Below are 25,630 nucleotides of genomic sequence, written 5' to 3'. Positions count from 1 at the left end.
ATTCTGTACTAGTTCTATACTGTATTACCTCTATTCTGTATCAGATCCATACCATATTACCTCTATTCTGTACTAGTTCCATATTACCTCTATTCCGTACTAGTTCCATATTACCTCTATTCTGTACTAGTTCCATATTACCTCTATTCTGTACTAGTTCCATATTACCTCTATTCTGTACTAGTTCCATATTACCTCTATTCTGTACTAGTTCTATACTGTATTAGCTCTATTCTGTATTAGTTCTATACTGTATTACCTCTATTCTGTATCAGATCCATACCATATTACCTCTATTCTGTACTAGTTCTATACTGTATTACCTCTATTCTGTATCAGATCCATACCATATTACCTCTATTCTGTACTAGTTCCATATTACCTCTATTCTGTACTAGTTCCATATTACCTCTATTCTGTACTAGTTCCATATTACCAGTGTCATCAGTAAAAATTTACAATTCAAATTCTATTGCAAATCTTTGCCTATGAGCCATTGAGGTATTTCTTGGCATGTTTTAAGCATGCTAAGTATTAACAGCTAGTTTGGCCCTGATGTGTGACTGATGTCATTCGACCCATGTGTGACTGATGTCATGCGATATGCTTTTATTACTCCAGGAAATGATGAGAGGTTGTCAGGTCGCTTCTCCCATGCGCGGTGCCGTCACCTGACACATCCTAAGCATATCAGGTATAAACAGAGAAGCTCAGATGGCTCGAGCATACCTCCGTGGCCTAGTGGTGTAATACAACTAACATGTACACAAGAGGTCTGGGTTCGATTCCCAAAACAAGCTACTGATGGTGACAGGAATGTCATCCAATCTTAAATTGCTTGCTGCAACTGTACATGTCTTCAGTCATTGAGGTTTCTTTGCCACTAGACTCAGACATGTCCATCCAAAAGCCCACAACCAATGTTTGCATAACAATGCTTTTAAAAACTTGTGGCAGCCTTTGCTTGCAGTAAGCTAAACAGATATCATACTCCATCATTGAGGGATTGTCTACACACTCATGTCTTCTGTTAGGGAGCTGACTATTCTAAACATTGTATGAAGATTTTTGAGGTTATCAAGTAACTAAATAATAATATGTGAGTATTTGAAGCTAAGATGGCATTATCCAACAAAAGTTATTCAATATTTTTTGAAAGGTTATTTTATTCTTTTTATTAAAGTTCTAACAGTACTCAAACGTATCAAAGTTTGAAGCGTCTGCATTAAGAGAGCCTGTCAAACAGCTTATATAAACACTTTCTCAGTCGATCGACTAAAATACTTGGCTGTCCTTACCTGCCATGTCACTGTATACAACCACCGCTCTCTACCAAGATCTGTCACCACTGCGGGAAGCCCAGGACTGAGGTTGTTTGGTACAGTTGGCTCTGCAAGGTAAAACTAATCTCTTCAGATGTTTTTTACATTTAAAGAAATTAGACTTGGCTAGCGATAGAGTGTGATAATCTGATCCAGCACCAAAAAAACTGTTCTGTTCAGAGGCTGATTTCGGCTAAGCCATAAAAATAATAAAACACAATAGGATTTATCTAACCTTATCTAAGTTTAATACATACATACTTTTTAGCACCAGAAACGTGTATACTAAATATTAACGCTTTCACATTTTGCAATCTACAAACTAAGAAAGTAAATGTAAGCTAAAATTTTGTAATGAGGCCAAAATAACTAGGGTTTATTTGTTGTTTTCATCATTTATTCACCAGTACTAAACAAACTGCAATGAATCGTCAGTGGCTATTTCATTTGAGAGTCTCGATTATACATATTTTATTTATTATATTTCATCCAAGTAACATTCCTGTAGTTTGCTGAAAACTGGAAACAAACAAAAATTCTACTTAACTAAAAATCAGCAAAATGTATACTTGAATTATGCTGGATAATGACTAAACATGCTGCTTCCACATGCTATGCGTAGGTTGAGCCCTTGAATTATGCTGGATAATAACTAAACATGCTGCTTCCACATGCTATGCGTAGGTTGAGCCCTTGAATTATGCTGGATAATGACTAAACATGCCGCTTCCACATGCTATGCGTAGGTTGAGCCCTTGAATTATGCTGGATAATGACTAAACATGCTGCCTCCACATGCTATGCATAGGTTGAGTGTTTGAATTATGCTGGATAATAACTAAACATGCTGCCTCCACATGCTATGCATAGGTTGAGCCCTTGAATTATGCTGGATAATGACTAAACATGCTGCCTCCACATGCTATGCATAGGTTGAGCTCTTGAATTATGCTGGATAATGACTAAACATGCTGCCTCCACATGCTATGCATAGGTTGAGTGCTTGAATTATGCTGGATAATGACTAAACATGCTACTTCCACATGCTATGCGTAGATTGAGCCTTGAATTATGCTGGATCATGACCAAACATGCTGCTTCCACATGCTATGCGTAGGTTGAGTGCTTGAATTATGCTGGATAATGACTAAACCTGCTGCCTCCACATGCTATGCGTAGGTTGAGCCCTTGAATTATGCTGGATAATAACTAAACATGCTGCTCCCACATGCTATGCGTAGGTTGAGCCCTTGAATTATGCTGGATAATGACTAAACATGCTGCTTCCACATGCTATGCATAGGTTGAGCCCTTGAATTATGCTGGATAATGACTAAACATGCTGCTTCCACATGCTATGCGTAGGTTGAGTGCTTGAATTATGCTGGATAATGACTAAACCTGCTGCTTCCACATGCTATGCGTAGGTTGAGCCCTTGAATTATGCTGGATAATAACTAAACATGCTGCTTCCACATGCTATGCGTAGGTTGAGCCCTTGAATTATGCTGGATAATGACTAAACATGCCGCTTCCACATGCTATGCGTAGATTGAGCCCTTGAATTATGCTGGATAATGACTAAACATGCTGCCTCCACATGCTATGCATAGGTTGAGTGCTTGAATTATGCTGGATAATGACTAAACATGCTGCCTCCACATGCTATGCATAGGTTGAGTGCTTGAATTATGCTGGATAATGACTAAACCTGCTGCTTCCACATGCTATGCGTAGGTTGAGTGCTTGAATTATGCTGGATAATAACTAAACATGCTGCTTCCACATGCTATGCGTAGGTTGAGCCCTTGAATTATGCTGGATAATGACTAAACCTGCTGCCTCCACATGCTATGCGTAGGTTGAGCCTTGAATTATGCTGGATAATGACTAAACATGCTGCTTCCACATGCTATGCATAGGTTGAGCCCTTGAATTATGCTGGATAATGACTAAACATGCTACTTCCACATGCTATGCATAGGTTGAGCCCTTGAATTATGCTGGATAATGACTAAACATGCTGCTTCCACATGCTATGTGTAAGTTGAGCTCTTGAATTATGCTGGATAATGACTAAACCTGCTGCCTCCACATGCTATGCATAGGTTGAGTGCTTGAATTATGCTGGATAATGACTAAACATGCTACTTCCACATGCTATGCATAGGTTGAGCCCTTGAATTATGCTGGATAATGACTAAACATGCTGCTTCCACATGCTATGTGTAAGTTGAGCTCTTGAATTATGCTGGATAATGACTAAACATGCTGCCTCCACATGCTATGCATAGGTTGAGTGCTTGAATTATGCTGGATAATAACTAAACATGCTGCTTCCACATGCTATGCGTAGGTTGAGCCCTTGAATTATGCTGGATAATGACTAAACCTGCTGCCTCCACATGCTATGCGTAGGTTGAGCCTTGAATTATGCTGGATAATGACTAAACATGCTGCTTCCACATGCTATGCATAGGTTGAGCCCTTGAATTATGCTGGATAATGACTAAACATGCTACTTCCACATGCTATGCATAGGTTGAGCCCTTGAATTATGCTGGATAATGACTAAACATGCTGCTTCCACATGCTATGTGTAAGTTGAGCTCTTGAATTATGCTGGATAATGACTAAACCTGCTGCCTCCACATGCTATGCGTAGATTGAGCCCTTGAATTATGCTGGATAATGACTAAACATGCTGCTTCCACATGCTATGTGTAAGTTGAGCTCTTGAATTATGCTGGATAATGACTAAACCTGCTGCTTCCACATGCTATGCGTAGGTTGAGCCCTTGAATTATGCTGGATAATGACTAAACATGCTGCTTCGACATGCTATGTGTAAGTTGAGCTCTTGAATTATGCTGGATAATGACTAAACCTGCTGCTTCCACATGCTATGCGTAGGTTGAGCCCTTGAATTATGCTGGATAATGACTAAACATGCTGCTTCCACATGCTATGCGTAGGTTGAGCCCTTGAATTATGCTGGATAATGACTAAACATGCTGCTTCCACATGCTATGCGTAAGTTGAGCTCTTGAATTATGCTGGATAATGACTAAACATGCCGCTTCTACATGCTATGCGTAGGTTGAGCCGGTAGTAAAAGTATCTTTGCAACGCTCATCTTTTTACTAAGTATAAGTTGATCTACTGTTTGAGTAATTTTTTCCTTCCAAAAATGTTTTATGGAAATTAGTTTTTAAAATTTGGAACAACAGCCATGACAATACTCTCACTGGTTCCATTTGCCTTGTTTTTGTTTAATATGTCCAACTACCAAAAACTTCTTCAATCCAGTATGAATATACTAAATTTTTTTCAGGAAAAGCCTAACGAATGGCTATGATTGTTGCCGTACCCGCACAGTCAGTCGTGACCCTTGAACTTCTGGCTACGTCACTCTCTCCTACTTCATTAACTGCCTTCACCTCACACCTGACCCTCGTAAATGGCAGGGCATCGCAATACTCATAGTTGTCTGCGCTTGATGACAAGTTGGTCCAGATGTCAGCACCGGTACATTTTACCTAACCAATCAAAAATGAGAACCTGCAAGAGTAGATTGGCTTCTTTGGACACATCAAAAACCATTGGTCAGTAAAAACAAAAATTATTATATAAATTATTATTATAAATGCATCCAAACATCATAAAACTTCAAAGGTACCACATCAATAAATAGAGACTATTTTTTAAAAGAAAACTAAAAGTTATTTCATACACAGTAAATATGTCAGCCACTATTTTGAACTGCAGCAGCATGAGCGGTCATGAGCAGACAACTTCATCTCAATTCGGTATGTTTGATTTGTAGGATAGGTTTGTGAATAGTCAGCATGATGTACATTAGTGTACACATGCTACGCTAGGTACACATGCTACACTAGGCACACAATAGAGTACATTAAGTACACTGCTTTAGTTTTATAACTAAATGTTTCTAGAAGCTTACCTTTACACTTGAACTAGTTTTTTAATAGCAAACATTTATTACTTTAAAAATTTGGGCAAGAGTTACAGGAATGCTCTACAAAGAGTTGAAAATGTTGATAGTCTGTTATTACACCATTTTACAAAGAGCAAAATTTAATAGCTGGTTTTTCTCTGTTGCTTATTAGAAAATGTCAAATTTCATTTACAATATTAATCGCTTGATTTTTGAAGTTCTGAGAGGCATAGGCGATCATGATTTGTTCTCACTTCCTATAACCATGCCTATTCTTGGCAAGTTTCAACAATGGTTAACCATTGTCTTCTGTTGGGTGTTTTTATTGAGGCACCATAGCCATCTAGCTGGCCGTTAGCTCGCAAAGGAGCTCCTTCGCCCTTTGTCAAGTTGTGTCTTAAGTCCTGCAGGTTTGCTAGCCACCCTCCTCATCCACGTTGAAACAATGATGGGGGAAGGGCTAGTTTAGTTGCTGACGACCCAACCAATATTTTTATTACTTACAACAAATAAGAGTTGCATGTAGCTTCTTTTTTGTTCAGTACTTTTGTAGCTGTAACAATACCTACACGTAGCTGACAGCACTTGAATAATTGTCATTATACAAAAAAAATTAGAAAATAAATGTTTAGCTTGTGCTTATAAACCAGAAACATTAAAGTTGCCTCTTTTCAGAAATTATCAAAGTTTGACTCCAAACCAGCATGGCCTAGAGTTCTGATGTTTTGTAATAAATGCTAATGAAAGAGAACAACATAAAGATACTTTAAGGTGAACCAAGAGCGAGAAACAAAGGTTTGATGTAGTACTTTGATTTTATGACAGATCAGTTTGGTTATACTGGTTTTGTCTGAAGGCTTGGCTATTCAAATAGGTTATTGATCTTATACTTGTTCCAACAAGTACAGGACTTCTATAGACTAGCATGTTACCATTCAGAGTATTTTGCTAGTATATTAAAGCAGAGCGTGAGTACACAGTGCATACAAGAAAAGACTTCTGTCATATATTTAGTAACCTGTCAAATGTTCAGTCATCTGTCACATATTTAGCAATTTATCACATGTTTAGTTACCTGTCACATGCTCAGTCAGGTAAGTTTTGTGTAATATACAATGGAATCAAGTTTATGTAGTTTTGCTTACTCCTTTACCTTAACATTGATCAGTGCTTTCATAACAGAGAAACAGCAAAAGTTGACAACTGCTAGCAAGAGGATAAAGTTGAGATAGGGTTAGTGACAAATCACCTGATAAGCAAGCAGCTCTCCATTAGGGTACGCTGGAGGATCCCAGGTTAGCTTGACACAGGTTCCTGAAAGTAGCTCTAAGGCAACATTCTGTGGTGTAGTCTGTGGTGCTACAAAGCGGTGAGCATGATAAAATAATATAATTAGATTTAAAATGCTTTCAAATCATAGTTTATGCAATAAAAATCAGAGATAGGATATAAAAACTTTTATTTCTTAGTGTTAAACCAGCTAATTATTTGAGCCGAACTAAGCATGGTCACTATACAACTAACATTTTATTAGATTTTTAGCCTCAAAGCTTAAAGTCAGATGATAAGATTAAGGAGAAACTTTCTGCCTGTTGTACAACAGTTGAAATCAAGGAAGTTTTAGCATACGCACTTATAAAAAAACTTTTTGTGATCTCCTATGGTTTGTTTAAGCAAAAAAGGAGAAAGTTCAATGTTGTATTTTTAAAATGGGAGTTTGCTTAAATAGTGTTCAATGAACCAGTTATAATTCTCTTCAACTGCAAGAAGAAGTATATCTGATCTAGTCATTAGCAGAAACAGCTGGTAGCTACAATTTTGCACTACAAAGCTATCAAAACCTGATTTCAACAAGGTCATTACTTACGCAGTCCTGGACTTCTTATAGATTGAGAAAATATAGCAGAAGACAAGCCATCGTTGTTTGTTGCGACGATATAAAATGCGACCAGAACATCTCCATCTACAACTATATCTCTGGTCATGTCAGTTCCCTCCAGCAAGTTCTCTGTGAATACTGGATATCTTGTCTCATATTTAGTTATGCTTACACAGTTGATCTTAGCAGGCTCCTATAATAAACAATTCATATTGTAGAAAGTATAAACTTGCTCTTTTGGTGAGAAAGTATCAAAATAAATCAGTATATTTTCTTTTTCATTGTTCTTGGTCTGTATATATCAAGCATGGCTCGCACTTTACGCATGACCTTCAGGTTTAACAAACTTAAATACTTCTGGATTTTTGTATGCAGTTGTAACTTCACCTTTTGATGAGATTAAAAGAAATGGCTGACACACCTGCCAAGAGACGCTATAGGACCATCGCTGACGATTGCTGCTTTTTATCTCCATCGGAGTGGTGAAGCTGACGGACCTTGCAACAGTTGGTGCTGTAAAACAGGTTGAAACATTTGTAGCTGTAATAACTTTATTAGCCATTGTACACAAAGCTGTTAAGTTTCATTGATTTTATTGAGTTGTAGAAACAAGTTTTTGAGCTACTACTTAGCCAGCAGTGCCACATTTACTTGCTGTGTTTATTAGCAATGCTAGTACCCTACTACTGAGAAAGGCATTTCATAGTGTAAACCTGCAACAAATTTGTTCGCTGACGCTAGACAATGATGGCAGCATTGCAGGAGTCACAATTATGAGCAGGTTGGAGCCTAGTTGTATAGTGACTAAATTGCATACTAAAAATTGCAATATATAACATACTAATACACCTATAGATGTATTAGATCTATAGATGTACATCTATAGATGCACATCTATAGATCTAATACATCTATAGATCTAATACATCTATAGATGTATTAGATCTATACATGTATTAGATGTAATTATTAGATGTACATTTATAGATCTACTGTATATATTCACTTGCCGGTCACCATTCAGAAAATAACTATAAAATATGTAAATGACCAAAACTAAAAAAGGCCGCGCTAGAGCAGAAAGTTTTTGAGACTTCAGCCAGGGTTCTATATAGACTGCAAAAAAAATTGATACACTCACAAAAATAGGAGTTCTAAATGAGGTAACCACTTAAAAGCTGATGTTTTAACTACTCCAGTATTGATAGAAACCTTTTGGTTGTTTAATTGGTTTGTCTACAGTTTTTGGTGTTAAGAAAAACTTTTATACTATTTAAATCATGCACAGAGCTAAGGCAAACAAAGAAAGATCAGTTATCAATTTTAAAAGATCATTAAACCTTGGTCTAAGCGTGAAGCACTTTTTCAGCAACTTCATATGACCTTTTTATACAAGTTAAAAAACACTGTAATCTCATTACCATCACAAAATGTTCGTATGCTTGGAGAAGTAGCTTTGATACTCTGTCCCTCACTGTTCTCTGCCTTGACTGAGCAGCTGACTTGCTCGTAAGCATCAAATCCACATGACTGATAGATAGAAGTGTTAGGTATGCTCTTCCAGCCTGTGGATCCGCAATTCACCTGTATTCAATAGCACTAAGTCAGACGGTTCGTCTTCCTTACAACTACTATTACACTTGTGACTAGACAAAATATGCAACTCAAATCATAATCTTTGAGTCTAAATATTCTCTAAGCACTGAAGTACTCACAAGACTGACAGATAAACAAAAGCAGACATAAACTCTTTGCAATTAGTTGTAGTGTTTCTAACATCAACAAATGACCATATGTTACAAGGCTGCTGATGTTGATTTTGCACACTAAACTGGCAAAAGTGCAGCAATAACCTGAACCGGAACAAATGGGAATGGTAGTTATCAGAAGTTTCCCTACCTGATATCCAGTAATGACTCCATTAGGATACTCCGGCGCTGACCATGATACTTTGACACATTTGTTATTGTTGCTTGTTGAAGGAACTATTGCCAAATCTCTAGGCGCTACTTGCGGGGCTGCAATATGCCAAACTTGTAGTGTATTGATAGAAATATTATCTCCACAAGGCCATATAATCAACAGGTATGCTTGTCATAATATTAATCTACGCATACCAATGGTAGGTCTGTGAGAGTCTCTGGCTACTTGTACATATTATACATGCAACAGCGATTGGTAAGGTGGAACGTCTAGACTCTAGAATGACTGCAGTATTTCAGTTTGGGCTCACAACAATCACAGAAAATAAGAAATGACTCATCTAACTATGGTAATTTTCACTTGCTGCCTGTTAGCCAATTAGTTTCATTCTAAAGATTTTAAAAATAGCCATTGAACTAGTGCATGAATATTAGCTGACATCAGGTATGTGAGTCAGCGCTAATGAGAGCTACAAGGAGATGAGCTCAAACGTAGCTAGTCATCTTGCTATGAATGCTTACGAAGTGTTGGAGTTGTTATGGATAGAGATTTTGATGCAGATGTAAGACCATCATTGTTGGTTGCTGTAATAGTAAATGTGACGGGTATTTCACCATCTGTGTAGACCTCCTTCTCAAGGATATTTCCAGCCAGAGTTTCTGGTGCTGAGCTGGTTTCTGGAAACTTCACTTGGTAGCTACTTATGCTTCCACAGTTAATTGTTGCAGGCGCCTGACAAAAGGAAACTTGGTAATTCAAATATATCTAATGATGATATTGTACTGAGGCGAGCCTACAGCAAACTTTCGTCCTGGCCGTTAATCTAGTGATGGGGAGAGTAAAGCCTTAATAAAGCGGAGAAGCAAACTTAAAAGTACATCAACCATCAGGATTGAGGTAAAAGATTTAGAAATAGAAGCAGACCAATCCAGTGTTGTCCGGGTAAAAAGTCAACTTAAATTGAACCAGATAATTCTGGATGCTGTAAATACTGCCACTGAAACAGATTCACAGCAAAAGTTTGGTTAGCCGTGCTTTAGAAATGTTCTTTGACTGAAAACACACACTAAAAATAGCTAACGAACAAAGGGTGGGCTATATATGTGTATAAATTTTTTATCTCAATCTTTCGAGTCTCTATAATTATCTTTATATAGAAAGTTCAAAACCTAAAAACTAAAAACATCCACTTTGTTTTCGTCAGGTCAGGTGAAAGCTAACTTTAATATAATTCTATTCAAAAGTTATCCTTAAAACCTAATCAGCATTAAGCAAGTTTTAGAATATTTGAAATTTCTGTGCCAAGCTAAGATTTACGTTATGGAGCACAGGCTTTCTCACCTGCCATGTAATGAGGTACCGCCATCTCTTTCTATCTGATTCTTGCACAAGACTAGGGTCTCCAAAGGCAATAGATCGTGGTCGAGTAGGCACTGTAATCAATGACAGAGACTTTTGCTTGTAATCTAATAGAGCCAAAATTTTGTGGTGAAACTATATATCTAGTAGTTTGGCAGCAGCTATTAAAGTTGTTTTATGAAAGACAAAACTTACTCAGTTTTTGCTTCCTCTAGCCATTGTACACGAAGCTGTTAACGTTCATTGATTTTATTGAGTTGTGGGAACAAGTTTTTGAGCTATTGCTTGGCCAGCAATGCCACATTTACTTGCTGTGTTTATTAGCAATGCTAGTAGCCTACTACTGAGCAAGGCATTTCATAGTGTAAACCTGCAAAAGCTTTGCTCGCTGACGCTAGACTAGGATGGCAGCATTGCAGGAGTCACAATTATGAGCAGATTGGAGTCTAGTTGTATGGTGACTAAATTGCATGCTAAAAGTTGTAATATATAATATACTAATACATCTATAGATTTATTAGATCTATAGATGTAAATCTATATATTTAATACATCTATAGATGTATTAGATCTATACATGCACATCTATAGACCGACTGTCAATACATCTACTTGCCAGTCACCATTCAGAAAATATCTATAAAATATGTAAATGACCAAAACTAAAAAAGGCCGCGCTAGAGCAGAAAGTTTTTGAGACATCAGCCAGGGTTCTATATAGACTGCAAAAGTAATTGATATAATCACAAAAATAGGAGTTCTAAATGAGGTAACCACTTAAAAGCTGATGTTTTAACCACTCCAGCATTGGTAGAAACCTTTGGTTGTTTAATTTGTCTACAGTTTTTGTGTTAAGGAGAACTTTTATACTATTTAAATCATGCACAGAACCAAGGCATACAAAAAAGATCAGTATTCAATTTTAAAAGATCATTAAAACTTGGTCTAAACGTGAAGCACTTTTTCAGCAAATTCATATGACCTTTTTATACAAGTTAACAAAAACTGTCATCTCATTACCATCACAAAATGTTCGTATGCTTGGAGAAGTAGCTGTGAGACTCTGTCCCTCACTGTTCTCTGCCTTGACTGAGCAGCTGACTTGCTCGTAAGCATCAAATCCACATGACTGATAGATGGAGGTGTTAGGTATGCTCTTCCAGCCTGTGGATCCGCACTTCACCTGTATTTAATAGCACTAAGTCAGACGGTTTGTTTTCCTTACAACTACTCTTACACTTGTGACTGGACAAAATATGCAACTCAAATCATAATCTTTGAGTCTAAATATTCTCTAAGCACTGAAGTACTCACAAGACTGACAGATAAACAAAAGCAGACATAAACTCTTTGCAATTAGTTGTAGTGTTTCTAATATCAACAAATGACCATATGTTACAAGGCTGCTGATGTTGATTTTGCACACTAAACTGGCAAAAGTGCAGCAATAACCTGAACCGGAACAAATGGGAAAGGCAGTTATCAGAAGTTTCCCTACCTGATATCCAGTAATGACTCCATTAGGATACTCCGGCGCTGACCATGATACTTTGACACATTTGTTATTGTTGCTTGTAGAAGGAACTATTGCCAAATCTCTAGGCGCTACTTGCGGGGCTGCAATATGCCAAACTTGTAGTGTATTGATAGAAATATTATCTCCACAAGGCCATATAATCAACAGGTATGCTTGTCATAATCGTCATCTATGTATACCAATGGTAGGTCTGTAAGAGACTCTGGCTACTTGTACATATTATACTTGCAACAGCGATTGGTAAACAGGAATGTCTAAAATGACTGCAGTATTTTAGTTTGAGTTCATAACAATCACAGATAATAAGAAATGACTCATCTAACTATGGTAGTTTTCACTGGCTGCCTGTTAGCCAATTAGGTTTATTCTATAGATTTTAAAAATAGCCATTAAAATAGTGCATGAATATTAGCTGACATCATGTATGTGAGTCAGCGCTAATGAGAGCTACAAGGAGATGAGCTCAAATGTAGCTAGTCATCTTGCTATGAATGCTTACGAAGTGTTGGAGTTGTTATGGATAGAGATTCTGATGCAGATGTAAAACCACCATTGTTGGTTGCTGTAACAGTGAATGTGATGGGTATTTCACCATCTGTGTAGACCTCCTTCTCAAGGATATTTCCAGCTAGAGTTTCTGGTGCTGAGCTGGTTTCTGGAAACTTCACTTGGTAGCTACTTATGCTTCCACAGTTAATTGTTGCAGGCGCCTGACGAAAGAAAACTTGGTAATTCAAATATATCTAATGCTGATATTGTGCCGAGGCGAGCCTACAGCAAACTTTCGTCCTGGCCGTTAATCTAGTGATGGAAAGAGTAAAGCCTTAATAAAGCGGAGAATCAAACTTGAAAGTACATCAACCATCAGGATTGAACTAAAAGATTTAGAAATAAAAGCAGACCAATCCAGTGTTGTTCGGGTAAAAAATTCAACTTAAATTTTTAAAGTTATTTGTTTATTCTAGTATGTTTCAAATTATGCAAAGGTATAAATAAGGAGTATTGATATCTCATTCACACAATTATTCTGAAGCTGTAGAAGATGGCTGATTAGCTCAGTTGGTAATACTGACAGCATTATAAACAGGGTGTCGTGAGTTGAAGCCCTGAATTAGTCAACATTTTAGTCATATCATTATGAAGTTGTATTTACTGTCAATTACTTTCCTCAAAATGTCTTTTTATCCTTAACACCTCTTTGGTATGGTAACCCAAAAATCCTTTTGGTGTCTAAAACCTGAAGGAGTATCAGACAGATTGTTTTATGAGGAGTTAGTTGTTATAAAAGACAAGCAAACAGATAACTGAAAACAAATTATATATAGAGTAGTTACAACAACCCATAAGAGCAGCCATTTTTAATTATTCTCGCTAACGTATGGAGAACAAAATAGCATCAAATCTTATTTCTTCATTATGTAATTGTGTACCGCAAACATTCTTTTACCATACACCCTATTGTGTCCAGTCGGTACGTTTCTCAATATCCAAGTTAAAAAATAACACAAACACACAAACATATTACTTTTCTAAAGCAGGCCTATACCAGTAGTATCTAAGAAGGTTTAATAAATAAATACATAGGTAATTAAATAAATAAATACGCATAAATTGAACAAGATAATTCTGGATGCTGTCAATACTGTCGCTGAAACAGATTCACAGCAAAAGTTTGGTTAGCCGTACTTTAGAAATTTTTGTGTGACTGAAAACGCACTCTAAAAATAAATAGCGAACAAAGGGTGGGCTATATATGTGTATTACATTTTTATCTCAATATTTTGAGTCTCTATAATTAACTTTATATAGAAAGTTTAAAATCTAAAAACTAAAATCATTCATTTTGTGTTCATCAGGTCAGGTGAAAGCTAACTTTAATATAATTCTTTTCAAAATTTATCATTAAACATAATCAGTATTAAGCAAGTTTTAGAATATTTGAAATTTTTGTGCCAAACTAAGCTTTACGTTATGGAGCACAGGCGTTCTCACCTGCCATGTAATGAGGTACCGCCATCTCTTCCTATCTGATTCTTGCACAAGACTAGGGTCTCCAAAGGCAATAGATCGTGGTCGAGTAGGCACTGTAATCAATGGCAGTGACTTTTGCTTGTAATATAATAGAGCCAAACCTTTGTGGTGAAACAAGTTGCTTTATGAAAGACAAAACTAACTCAGTTTTTGCTTCCTTTAGCCATTCTGTATTGGAAATTATATAGGCTTTGTACCACAAGAAAACCTCTAGCCCCATGCATATATAGCTATCTTTCCAACAAACTGACCTAGTTAGATATTTGCCTCAACTATGCTTAGCAGTTGCAGAAGACTTTAAGATTCAAATAGAATAGCCCAAGGCAAATTACTATTCAGACTTATTGCTGCTGCCCAAAAGGCAAGCTCTAATTTATGAAAAAGAGGCTATGAAAAGATATAGAACAGTGGAAACCCCAAACACATTCTCCTCTCAAACTCATCATGAAAGCTGTAGAACTCTTTAGTTTACTTATTGCCACGCAGAACTAGACTTGGTAAGGTACAAGCTTGAGGTTACATACACTAGTAACCGCTATTGTTAGTAACTAACAGTGTTGGGTGAGCTACTGGCTATTATATGAACTTGAGTGTCGGATGTTCTCTATTTAGATTATTAGAAAGCTGAGAACATACAGTAAATTGAATAGAGCATACGTGGCTCAAAACAGACCGTTCTGGGCAGACGATCCATACTGAGCCTTCATGCCAATTGTACCATTTGCAAAACATCCATCACTATACGCCCACACATCTATTAGTAACTTTGTATTGTGTTCAAAGTTTTCATGAAGGCTGAATAAGCTTTTAGCTATTAGAACGTATCAAAAAGCCTGATTCTTATCGACTGCCAAATGTGGTCTTAGGAGCTCCCGTTTCGTAGCTGGGATGGTTAGACTGAGAACTTCTCATTGCTTCATGCGGAAATTACTGTTTGAGCCACCAATAGAACCATGATGAGTACATTATCATCCTTTGAACCCCAGCTTAGTTAAAAGTTTCTGCGAAAACATTAGTAGAGCAGGAGGCAGTTTTAAGTTCACAAGCGCATTGGCTAAAAGAAGCTGTACATCACTCATACAATTAGAATATAGCAATAGTTGGACAGTCTAGTATTCTTATTATAATATTTTGCAGCTTCAAATGTTTATTTGCTGCTGGTTTTCGATGCTTATGGTAGAAGTAACCTAGTTGAGAGAGAGGCAGTTTTTACACAAAAATCTTGCTATACTCATAAGATTCAGTTAAGATAGCTTTACTTTGGATTCACTTTTTCTTGAAGCCTGAAGATATGAATATTTATATAAAAACAGATCTGAAAGATTAACACGGTGTATTTGCTGTTGACATGCTGCCGTACTGCCGTGAAAGCCAGTCAACGATGCTTTGCTGACTCAACACTGCACCAGGCAGATTATGTGCTCAAGTAACTTTCTATTGATTATATTTTACAGCCCAGTCACAAAGTTTAAATCTATTCATCTGTGGACATGAATAATTCCTCGACATAGATACGCCTTTATGCAAAAGGGTAGCCTTGAACTTTACATAATTCCAACTTTTGCGAGGCATTCACTCTCCCTACCTTTTCTGTTGACAGGATGTACTACTTGGCCCTATTTTATGTCTTGTGAAATTTGTATGGAAATTCCACTTATTGGTAGCTTGAAGCTTTCCATCCACTTGTAGCATTGATTGCTTGGAAAATGGAAAGTACAGCGTTCATGTGCAAACATGCCTCTGTGCTTATACTTGAGAACTATTTACATATGTTTTCATGTACGCTTTTGCTTAGCAAGCAATCCTAAAACCTGCAAATAGTTGCTGCCTGTTCAAATAACTTTTATATATTGATCTAGTCAGCGTATGAAGCTACTATACCAATGAGTGGGCTAGATGAAAGGTTTATACCTGAGCATGGATTGCTGACTCTCCTTCGGAATCGTCCTCCTTCATTTGCTGCGTCACTAGTCAGCGCTCCTGCAGCAATTATGCAAGTAGATTGTTGCTAATTATCCTGGGTTCAAGGATTCTCACACACAGTTACATTAGCTCAATTAGCAATCACATAAAAAACTAGAGAAATAGTTTGTCGCTATGTCATCATCTTGTTGTTGTCATAGTCACCGATGGCTGATAGACCTTCTTAGGATTCAATGCAAAACTTATGCTGCTAGCAAATCTAAAGGGAGGATAACTGAAGACAACCAAAAAGACAATAAAAGCTATTCTATACAAGTGCAAACGAATTGCGCCATCATCCATCAATAAGCTACATGGGATATAAACATAAACTGAAAGAAAATGAACAGCAATGATTTGCAATTTGCATAGAGTTGTCTATAACTTAAAAACATATAGCTTCCTGTCTACATTCCTGATGTTTTATGTATTCATACTGTAATTTCAAAATTTCTGAAGTTACATACATGCAGAATAAATAACAGGTAATAGAGAATAATAATAGTAGACAATAGATACTAGTTTACAGATAACACGGAAAACTGAAATTGTTATTACTCAAGATGAATATAATAATATTGTGAGAAATGGGGTACTTTAGCATGCATATATGCATACTAAAGAATACTCTATATATGCATACTCTACTAGCTCACTACTCACATATATGCGAGTAGTGAACTAGTAGAGCTGTAAGAGCTCATACATTGCAGAAGCAATGTACTGTCTAGGATGATCTGAAAATGATGTGAGAGGTACCAAAATTTTGCGTTGTTTGTAAATACTAGAAAGGCAATTTTTATGTTCTCAACTTACTTTTATGGAAACAAGCATAGGTAAGCCAAAACCTCTCATAGTAAATAAAATTTCTATAGCTAAATTGAGTCCATACTGGTAGAATATTTATAAAAGTATATCAACTACTAAATGAGAACATTTATCAATGCTACGACCATTTAGCACTAACTTTGCATGCTGATATCATTTATAAAAACTATTACCAGAGATAGATAACAGATTCTTTTACCAAGTGGAATACCTAAAGTTTATTAGTAACAAAACTACTGTAGGCTAGCATAACACAGTTCATCACACAGTTATAGCTGTCACTTACCTGCTGCCGTAACGACAAGCTCTAGATATAGCAACAATAGTGCCGAAGTGAATGCTTTTTTGATTGCCCTCATGATATGAGTAAAAAAATCATATGGCACTTTAAACAAGTCACACAACGCTAAGTAAAACCGCCTGTTGGCTAACTCTCTTCGATGAGAAAGACAGCCGCTAGAGCTCGCACCTGCAGTTGAATATACTCCGATCAACTATGGCTAGTTTATGAACGGCCCATTGTTATTGTTTAGACCTACTTTTTCTTGAACTCAATGAAAAGATAATACAAACATGGCTGAATAGGTAATACAATTCTATAGCAAACTGAAAGATTCGCCCGAGTTGACAAATACAATGTGAGGCGCAATCGAATGGATAGGTTTGAAGAGTTTGCGTCAAACACATAGAAAAACTCCAATACAATATTAACAGTTGTTATTGCAAGCAATGCCCTCCATCTGCATGTATGCTTTAGTCGGGGCTAAGAGTTGTCCACTTAATGAACATATCTTGCGTACAACTAGCTTCAGCTCCAAACTGAATGCGGGCGTACTGTATTCTGAAGGTTAATTGGGCCTGCTTGACTACTTTAAATGGTTCTTTAAAAAATTGGGTTATTTTTGAGGTCCAAAAATTATGTAAAACCGATGAACTTTACCAGTATTTTGGAAGCATAGGCTAAAATCCTTTTAGTAAACTTGTTGTTATGTATTTTGTATAGTTAACGAAAAGAGGTAACCATTCAGCATCCTAAAGAATTAACAAACCTTAACTGATTCTATAAGGCACATTTTTATTGTTGAATAAACATTATTTATAAAAGATTAAAAAATAGCACAGTAAGAAAAGTTTGTAGCACTTGTCCAATTTATATTTACTATTGTGAGAGAATAATAAATAGCAATATTATGGTTGGTTGGCAACATAAAAGAGTCCTTTAACAGCTTCTATACACAGCCCATGATAGCTTACATGTAGAATATATAGAGCTATGCTATTGTGGTTATACATAAAACTTAAAATAATTCTGTCTCACTCTGAAACCATTCCTTCAGTCCACCACATTGTAGCAATGTGCCAAATAAATTTGTAACCATTACTATATTTTTAATAGGATAGCTTCTATTTATTGTTAATCTTTATGTTAATACATAACAGAACGCCTTCAGATTTCTACAAACAGTTTAGGCAGCGCCATAAATCACATGATGGCATCCATGTTGGTTAGTTATAGTGTTCCTAAATGGTGAGGGTGCTTTTTAACAATACACCTGAGGTGTCTTCTCAGTCCTTATTTTAGAGGCTATGTTTAGGGGGCGTACTAGAGGGTGTCCACTCTACAGCAGAGTACTCGCCTTCAGTTGGTTCATCGCTAACCTTTTGCACGAGTGCTGCAGCTTCGTAAAAGACTTTCTGATCTCCAATGTTCACCGAAGGACCTTCATATGGAACACTGCTCTCTGACACGCCGTCTGAGTCATCAGGTCTATAGGACGTATTGAGATATGGATGGGAATCTTGTCGAAGCACAATTTCAGTGTAACTTCCTCGTTTTATTTCTCTTTCTAAAACATTTTATAGTGGGTCGGCTAACCGTATCACACTTAACAATAGTATAAAGTCTTGATAATTTCTTTCATCTCACATTTCAGAGTGATAGAAAAGAGGAGTAGTATTTAAAAGCGTACTTGTGAACAACAAACCGCAATCATCAACGGATCCGATTACGTATGTTAGAAAGAGAGTGTACTAACAATGTGAAGGGTTTAAAAGGAACGCAACTAGTCACATGCACTCAGCTTATTATCCAGATGTGTGTACTACCTTCTTTGCGTAAACAGAGACAGCCCTTTTAGGAGTTACGAGTACCTTGATTTTACAACATTGTCAGCTGAGTTTTATAACGCACGGTGAGATACTAACTGTTTTTATGTAGAATGCTTAGTGAACCAAATTGGAGCACATTATGTAAAAATAAACTTGTTCTAAAAAGTTTTGGGTTTATCTTATTGGGAAAAAAAGTTATGTAAAAGTTTACTTTTTATGTCATAATGCAGTGTTGCTAACTCTTGCCATTTTTTGTTTGCATTATCGATTCCCGAAGAAAATACAATAATGGCTTTTCTTTTTTATATTGGTAACCTCAGTGTTCAAAACCTAACTAAAACATTTGTCACTTTTTTTTTCCTTCAATTAAATTATATTTCAATAGCAATTTTAATAATACATAATAAAAAGCATTTTTTGGAGATGATAGTTTAAGAAAACATCCGACCAGATTAAAATGGATTCATATAATATAGGATTTTCTAAAATATTGGTCAGACTGGCAAACTTTTAGTTGATACACGCCTAAGCGTTCCACTTAACAATGGCATGTCTACAAACATGTCAGTAAGCATTCATAGTATCCGTGTATGCGATCTTAAATCTGGCAAACAATTTTAGCGACAATGGAGATGATATTTATGTGTCATGCAAAATAAATGCTCTCACTGCTAACTCATTCTGTCAAAGATACTTCTGTGCATAATTTTACATAACGATATCACAAGTAAAGGACACCCACTCTAAGCAAATAATAAATTGTTTTAGTACAGACAAGGGAGAGCTATGAGCTTCTAAATTTCTTATGGTTTGAAATCTCATCTACACTAGAAATTCCACTGTCATACAGCCCACGACCTGATAATGGAATAAGTGATAATGGAAAAAAGAAAGAGTAGTGCTGGTTGTTGAAAAAGTAGTTGTCAGCAGGAATTGACAGAGTATAGTGTAAATGAGAGTTGTTCGGGATGATATAAAAATAATTTGTGGGAGCACGACTTCAAAAAGGAAATTCTAATAATCCAGGAATTTGACAAGGGAACTTGTTGGCATATATGACATAGTTGTATTTGAGCATTGTATGTAATGAAATGTTTCTCATTACATCCAGTACATGTGAGCTGTGATATGTTGTTGTCAAGTCTGCCCAGAAAGTTGTTACGCAGTTCTTGAAAATCAGGACAATCTAAAAATTGAAAATGAGGAATGTGATGAAGGGTGCAGCATTGGGGCGTGCAATTTGTTTTGTGCAATATTTTCATGGTCAATGATGTCTATAAAATCATGATCATCATCTGGAAACAAAGGGGCTGCCAAGTCCATGTCATTTACATCGCCTACAACATCTACTAAAGAATTATCTGAATCAGATGAGTTGTTGTTATTAATTTGAGTAGCGTGTTGTTGAACATTAGCATTTGATGTTGATGGTTGCTGTGAGGACCTTCTATTTATCCTCCTATTGAGCCGTAATAATTGAGAGACACGTGAACGGGCACTGCGTCAGCCACGACGTGGTGCTCTGGGAAGTTGTATGTCCATGGTAGTTGTCAAGTTGTTTTGAAATTAAATTCAAAAAGTCAATTATGCAAAACAAAAGGTTGTAAAAAATTCATACCAAATTTACTACTATCTCAAACCTATGTTTTACAACAATAAAATGAATATTAGTTAAAGCTGTAGGCCTAACCTACTGTAATGTATGTAATTTAACAGCAGCAATAAGGGAATATGTTTATTATATCTCTGAAATGCAATATTAGAAGTAAAATGGCAAGCTGCTGTGTAATATACACAGTTTGAAAGTTGGTTGTGTTGAATGTAGAATGGTTTTGATAGCGATCTAGCAAAAAGCATGTATGAGCATTCACACGTCTGAAAGTTTTCTGCAAACTGGAGCAAAATAAAAAGATTTTTCATCATAAAGGGGCGTTGTAGTTTGACCCTAGCCTGTACATGAGATGTAAAGAATTTTGGCTAAAGTTTCAAATAATTTAATGAAACATTCGGTAATTGGGAAAAAACATAGGCTGATAGACTGTGTACCACAATTTCATACCTGTAAATCGGTCTACGCCTCAAACGGTCTACGTTTATTACAGAAACCTTCGGACAAATATATTCGAACAATTATTCTTATGATAATTTTATAAAATCAAATAATTATTCTTATAATTAAATATTTTTGCAAGATATTAAAGACGGAAAAATATTAGAAACCTTTGGCAATTCAACAATGCTATAGACTGGTGAAATGCGCACTTTTTTTATGAAATGCGTACGACTTAATCGTTCTAATTAATTTTGATAAAAATTAATTAGAACGATTAATTAATTAATCGTTCTAATTAAATGACTTAAATTTTAATCAAAATCAGGCTTGTCGTGTTTTAATAATGATTTCAGGCCAAATTAATCTGTCTATTTGTGTATAATCCAATCAGATGAGTAAGTTTTAGGATATTGTTGACAGTTTTCAAAGACTTGGTAAATAATTTAAATAAGTTTATATGTGTTTTGTATCGTTATTATACTTAAACGACTCCATTGAAAGATGGTTAAATTTGTTGATGAGATTTCGGTACAAGGGTTTGCGACGGTGTTGTTGAATAATTTTCATGAGTTGTGTGCACCTGCATTTATCATAAACCTCTCAAACAACCGCTCCGCTCGTGTTTGGTCATGGGATTAAAACTCCATAACTGTTAAAGTTGTTATTCCGTTACATTTCACTGGATTCTGGATGGAAAGCTGAGCTAAAAGCAATGAAAACTTACTTATGCTATCCAGTTTTTTCACAGAGTTCTCTCTTTGTCTACAAAAGGAAAGAATTTACATGTGAATTTGAAATTCTACTTTTCAGTTTTCTACTAGAGCGAGTTGAAGTTTTGCAAATATCAACAATCACATATTTGAAGAGATAAACTGGTTTTTACACAGAGCAAATATGTTTATAATTAGTTAACACGCTATTTGTATTGGTAGAAGCCCCTCACCTCAACAGTTGATATCTGTAGAAGACAGCGAGAGATGTCAGCGCCATCACAAGACATATGTTGGATATAATCAGACCTATAATACTCCAAGGACTGGTGGCTTGACTTTCTGTCAATGAAAATATCAGCTGTGTTATCGTTCTTCTATGTATTCTATATGAAACTTATTTTACTCCTGTTTATATTTGTAACAATGTGAAATTAAGGTTTCACATTTAATAGTTTTAATAGGCGAATACTGTTGACTTTTTGCGATCCACCTATTTGTTTATAAAATACATGCAACTTCTGCTAATCTTTTAAAATATATGTTGAAAACAAATTATGATTGATATTTATTATTGTCAATAAAACTGTTAAATGCAAGGAAAAAATCATCAGTTTTGAGGAGGCAGAATTTGCAAATTGCAGAACAGTGTGTTCCCTAATAAATTCTAGAGATATTTTGTAAAGAAATAAGAATTTTTGTTGTGGGTTTCTTCATAGCTAGATTTTGTTCGTATGATGGTTGAGTAAGAAACTCCTTTACTGATTTCTAGTTTTATATTAGACTAGTACTCTAGCAGGCTCGAGTTTCGTGAGAGATTGTCAGGTGTAACCAATATATTTACGAGTTAGTCAAAAGGACTGGTGAGTCGAGTGGGCAGTAACAGTTGTTGGAGTGTTGGTCGACCATGCTGAAAGTCATGAGCTCTAATCCTGTATGACACAAAAAATTTTTCAGCTATCAGCCGTGGCTTTCGACATACATGTAGGGATGGAGACCATTTGTATTATAGTAATGACTAACGAAATGCTCGGCGCTGCACAGGCATTCAAAATTAGCTTATAAACAGTGACAGGTAATGTGGTTGTCTGCCACATTACACAGCTTTAATTACTTGCGTAACGCACCGCGGTATGCGTATTTTTACCCACATAGTGACATACGTTCCCGGTGAATCCATCTATCTCACGCGGGTTAATTGATAAAATATTTGCCTGGTGAATGAGAGGTTCCGAGATCAAATCCAGCAGGGAATGGACATTCATTCCTAATTTTTAATAGCTATAGCTGGAGGGGCACACCTACTTTCCCATTTATGTATATATATAGACTACTGAATGCTTGGCGTAGCACAAGAAATGAAAAACAGCTTACAAACAGTGGCAGGTAATGTGGTTGCCATGGACTAGTTTGAGTAAGCTAGTATACGTATTGCTAAACTTACTAATAAGAGCAGTGAGAGCAAGCTTTAGTAACATTGCACATAACACAGTGTTGTTATACATATTTTTACCCAACTAATGAGTATATGCTCAATGAATTTATTGTATCTTGTGTAGTTCAACAGGTTAGCTTGTCGCTTTGTGAACGGTAGATTCTGATTCTATAATTGGACATAGGGGGTACAAAAAACAAACACCAATATTTATATATATAGATTATGGTAAAGTTTGTATCATTGTTTGATGTAGTAACAATAGTTACAATACTAAAGGTTCTATCTTTTGATTTGAATATCTATAAACAGCAAGAGGTTTAACCAAAACAACTTAAAATCAATAAAGAAACAAAAAGAGCAAATATCGCACGACTTTGAATACAGGGCTCTTTATTGCGTGAGAGCAGCATTGGTTCAGACTGTCAAATATTAATAGCTGATTTATAAAGGTAGCCAGAGAGATTCTGATGATGTGGTTATAATTCTAAGTCATTATAATTTTTGTGAGTAATAGCCTAGAATTCTTAAACGTTTGTTATTTATCACGCTCATTTGAACCTATCATGTGTCGCTTTTCTTGGAAGTCATAATTATTTATATTTGTAGATGTTTTTGTCATATACATTAGAAATGTATCAATTGAAAACAAAATCAAATAGATTTTTAAATTTTATTGGCTGATGTGAAAGATATGCATGGACACACGGACATACACACAGACGCACGTACATGTGGGCACTTGAGCTTTAGAGACTGATATAAAAAATTTTGTTCTCAAAGTTTGATGTAACCATTTCCTAGCAGGCATTAAGAAAAAAGGTATCAGTTAACTTTTATCTCCAAAACTGCTAGTGAATGTACAAGATGTAGACAGAGAACCAACTAGCTGTACAACTAAGAAGTCAAGGTCTGTTATACAGTAGAAACTTTTATCAAACATTAAATAAGTTATAAAGACCTAAAAAATTTACTAATGCTTCCTGATTATTGCTACTATAGAGCTTAGTATAGAGTTTTGTTAGAAACTCTATACTTTGTTCAATGCATAGGATTATACGCAAAGTGATTTCACTGGTTATTATGCAGGTCGCAATCTTTATTGAGTACCGTGAAACCTAAAAGAACATTTCAGTACTATTCCCATACCAACTTGTTGAGCACAATAATTATGAATGCTATACAATATGAAAAATTACTGTATGATAGCAAGTAAAAGTACTGAACATCAACTGAAATGTGACAAGAAACAATTGAACAGGGTATAAGAAAATTAAACAGCATAGACAACTGACCTGTAATCTCTAGTAAATAATCCCATGGTAATTGACAACTTAATAATTGACTGAAGTAATTCAAATCTGGCTGCTGTCTACAAAAGCTAGTGTAACGTAACGCTAAGAGTTAATCACAACTTTAGTTTATGACTCAACGCTGGCAGCTATTATTGGTCAACACGGATTAGGCCATCCTGACTCGGTATTAGCCTGGGCATGGCTCTCGTGGGGGATTGGGAGAGAGAGAGCCTGGGACACATAGCATCACGCGGGGAAGACAACTCTAAAAGTCGACTTCTGCAGTCGCTAATATCGCAATCGTTATTTCCGATGGAGTATCATGTGACGGTCTTATTTATGATCTACGCGAGTATTATGTATTATTTTTAATCTGAATTGGCAGCAAACAAACGCTGGTTAGTAAGTATGAAATGTTGGTTGCATAATAAATCAATCACAGGAGTTATATTATTTCATATATTCAAATAATTATGTTTTGATTTAAGTATAATAAAAAATTAAATCACAATAACAATACAAACATAGCAAACGTATAGCAATAGAACAACAAAAATAAATTGCAAGCTGCTAGTATAGAAAAGTTTATCTAGTAAAAAGTGATGTCAATTTTATTTTACTTGCGAGTATTATGATTACTCGCGACAGTTATGAACAACTCGCACCTACTACTGCAAAACGGGGCCATCTGAAAGCAAATACTTTTTTCGAGGCCAGTAGGAAAAACTATAAATTGGTGAAAACCTGCAATAATATGCTGTGAAGCTTGAAACTGTTCTGATCTCGGTGTGACTATGCCTAGCTTTTATAGTAATTTTTGAATCGCTCCATTTTTTTATCAGTATATGAAATGAAGCTGCTAACGTGAAAACGCAAGAGAACAGTAACCTATGGTTCTTATCGTTTTATTATCAAACGGGTACTACATACCCACCCAGCTTATCAAAAACATAAAGCTTTTTACGAGATTAAGTCACGTGACCATGACCCTAGGGTTTTAAACGCGCCACATCTAATACATCGTGAGATCTGAATCTAACGACACGCTTCCATTAGTATCAGTCTGAGCGTCATATGTAACATATGTCGCTAGTTTTGCAGAAGTTATCTTTCCTTTTTTTCGCTATGTGTCCCAAGCTCTCTCTCCCAATCCCCACGAGAGTCATGCCCAGGCTAACTCGGTATGAGCTCCAGGAACACTTAAGCGCAACTACACTGGCTAATAAACT

General features: G+C 36.1%; 2 protein-coding genes and 1 long non-coding RNA gene across 3 annotated transcripts in view; all 3 read right to left on the bottom strand.

Moving 5' to 3' along the window:
- Positions 1-9,081, bottom strand: part of LOC137390044 (receptor-type tyrosine-protein phosphatase kappa-like) — a 53,582-nt gene extending 44,501 nt beyond the window's left edge. Inside the window, exons 1-8 of the mRNA XM_068076282.1 lie at positions 9,059-9,081; positions 8,875-8,878; positions 8,581-8,743; positions 7,581-7,672; positions 7,148-7,352; positions 6,530-6,639; positions 4,693-4,861; positions 1,299-1,390 (exon numbers count right to left, since the gene is read on the bottom strand). Coding sequence (XP_067932383.1) covers positions 1,299-1,390; positions 4,693-4,861; positions 6,530-6,639; positions 7,148-7,352; positions 7,581-7,672; positions 8,581-8,743; positions 8,875-8,878; positions 9,059-9,081 — 858 coding nt within the window. The remainder of the gene's footprint in view (positions 1-1,298; positions 1,391-4,692; positions 4,862-6,529; positions 6,640-7,147; positions 7,353-7,580; positions 7,673-8,580; positions 8,744-8,874; positions 8,879-9,058) is intronic.
- A 2-nt stretch (positions 9,082-9,083) lies between these two features.
- On the bottom strand, positions 9,084-11,598 carry LOC137385414 (uncharacterized). Its single transcript, XR_010977768.1, has 4 exons — positions 11,462-11,598; positions 10,424-10,515; positions 9,604-9,814; positions 9,084-9,177 (listed from the first exon to the last, which is right to left on the bottom strand). It is a non-coding gene; the product is annotated as an uncharacterized lncRNA (long non-coding RNA).
- A 199-nt stretch (positions 11,599-11,797) lies between these two features.
- LOC137390036 (tyrosine-protein phosphatase Lar-like) lies at positions 11,798-17,268 on the bottom strand. The gene is made up of 6 exons (XM_068076270.1): positions 17,086-17,268; positions 15,921-15,989; positions 13,971-14,062; positions 12,478-12,688; positions 11,940-12,058; positions 11,798-11,812 (listed from the first exon to the last, which is right to left on the bottom strand). Exons 1-6 carry the CDS (start codon positions 17,156-17,158, stop codon positions 11,798-11,800), a joined length of 579 nt encoding a protein of 192 aa, XP_067932371.1. The 5' UTR covers positions 17,159-17,268.
- Between the last annotated feature and the right edge of the window lie 8,362 nt (positions 17,269-25,630).

The sequence above is a fragment of the Watersipora subatra genome, chromosome 1, assembly GCF_963576615.1.
Source record: "Watersipora subatra chromosome 1, tzWatSuba1.1, whole genome shotgun sequence".
In the NCBI taxonomy this organism is placed as follows: domain Eukaryota; kingdom Metazoa; phylum Bryozoa; class Gymnolaemata; order Cheilostomatida; family Watersiporidae; genus Watersipora; species Watersipora subatra.
Note: the sequence above shows the minus strand (reverse complement) of the source record. Positions and strands in the feature narration are given on the sequence as shown.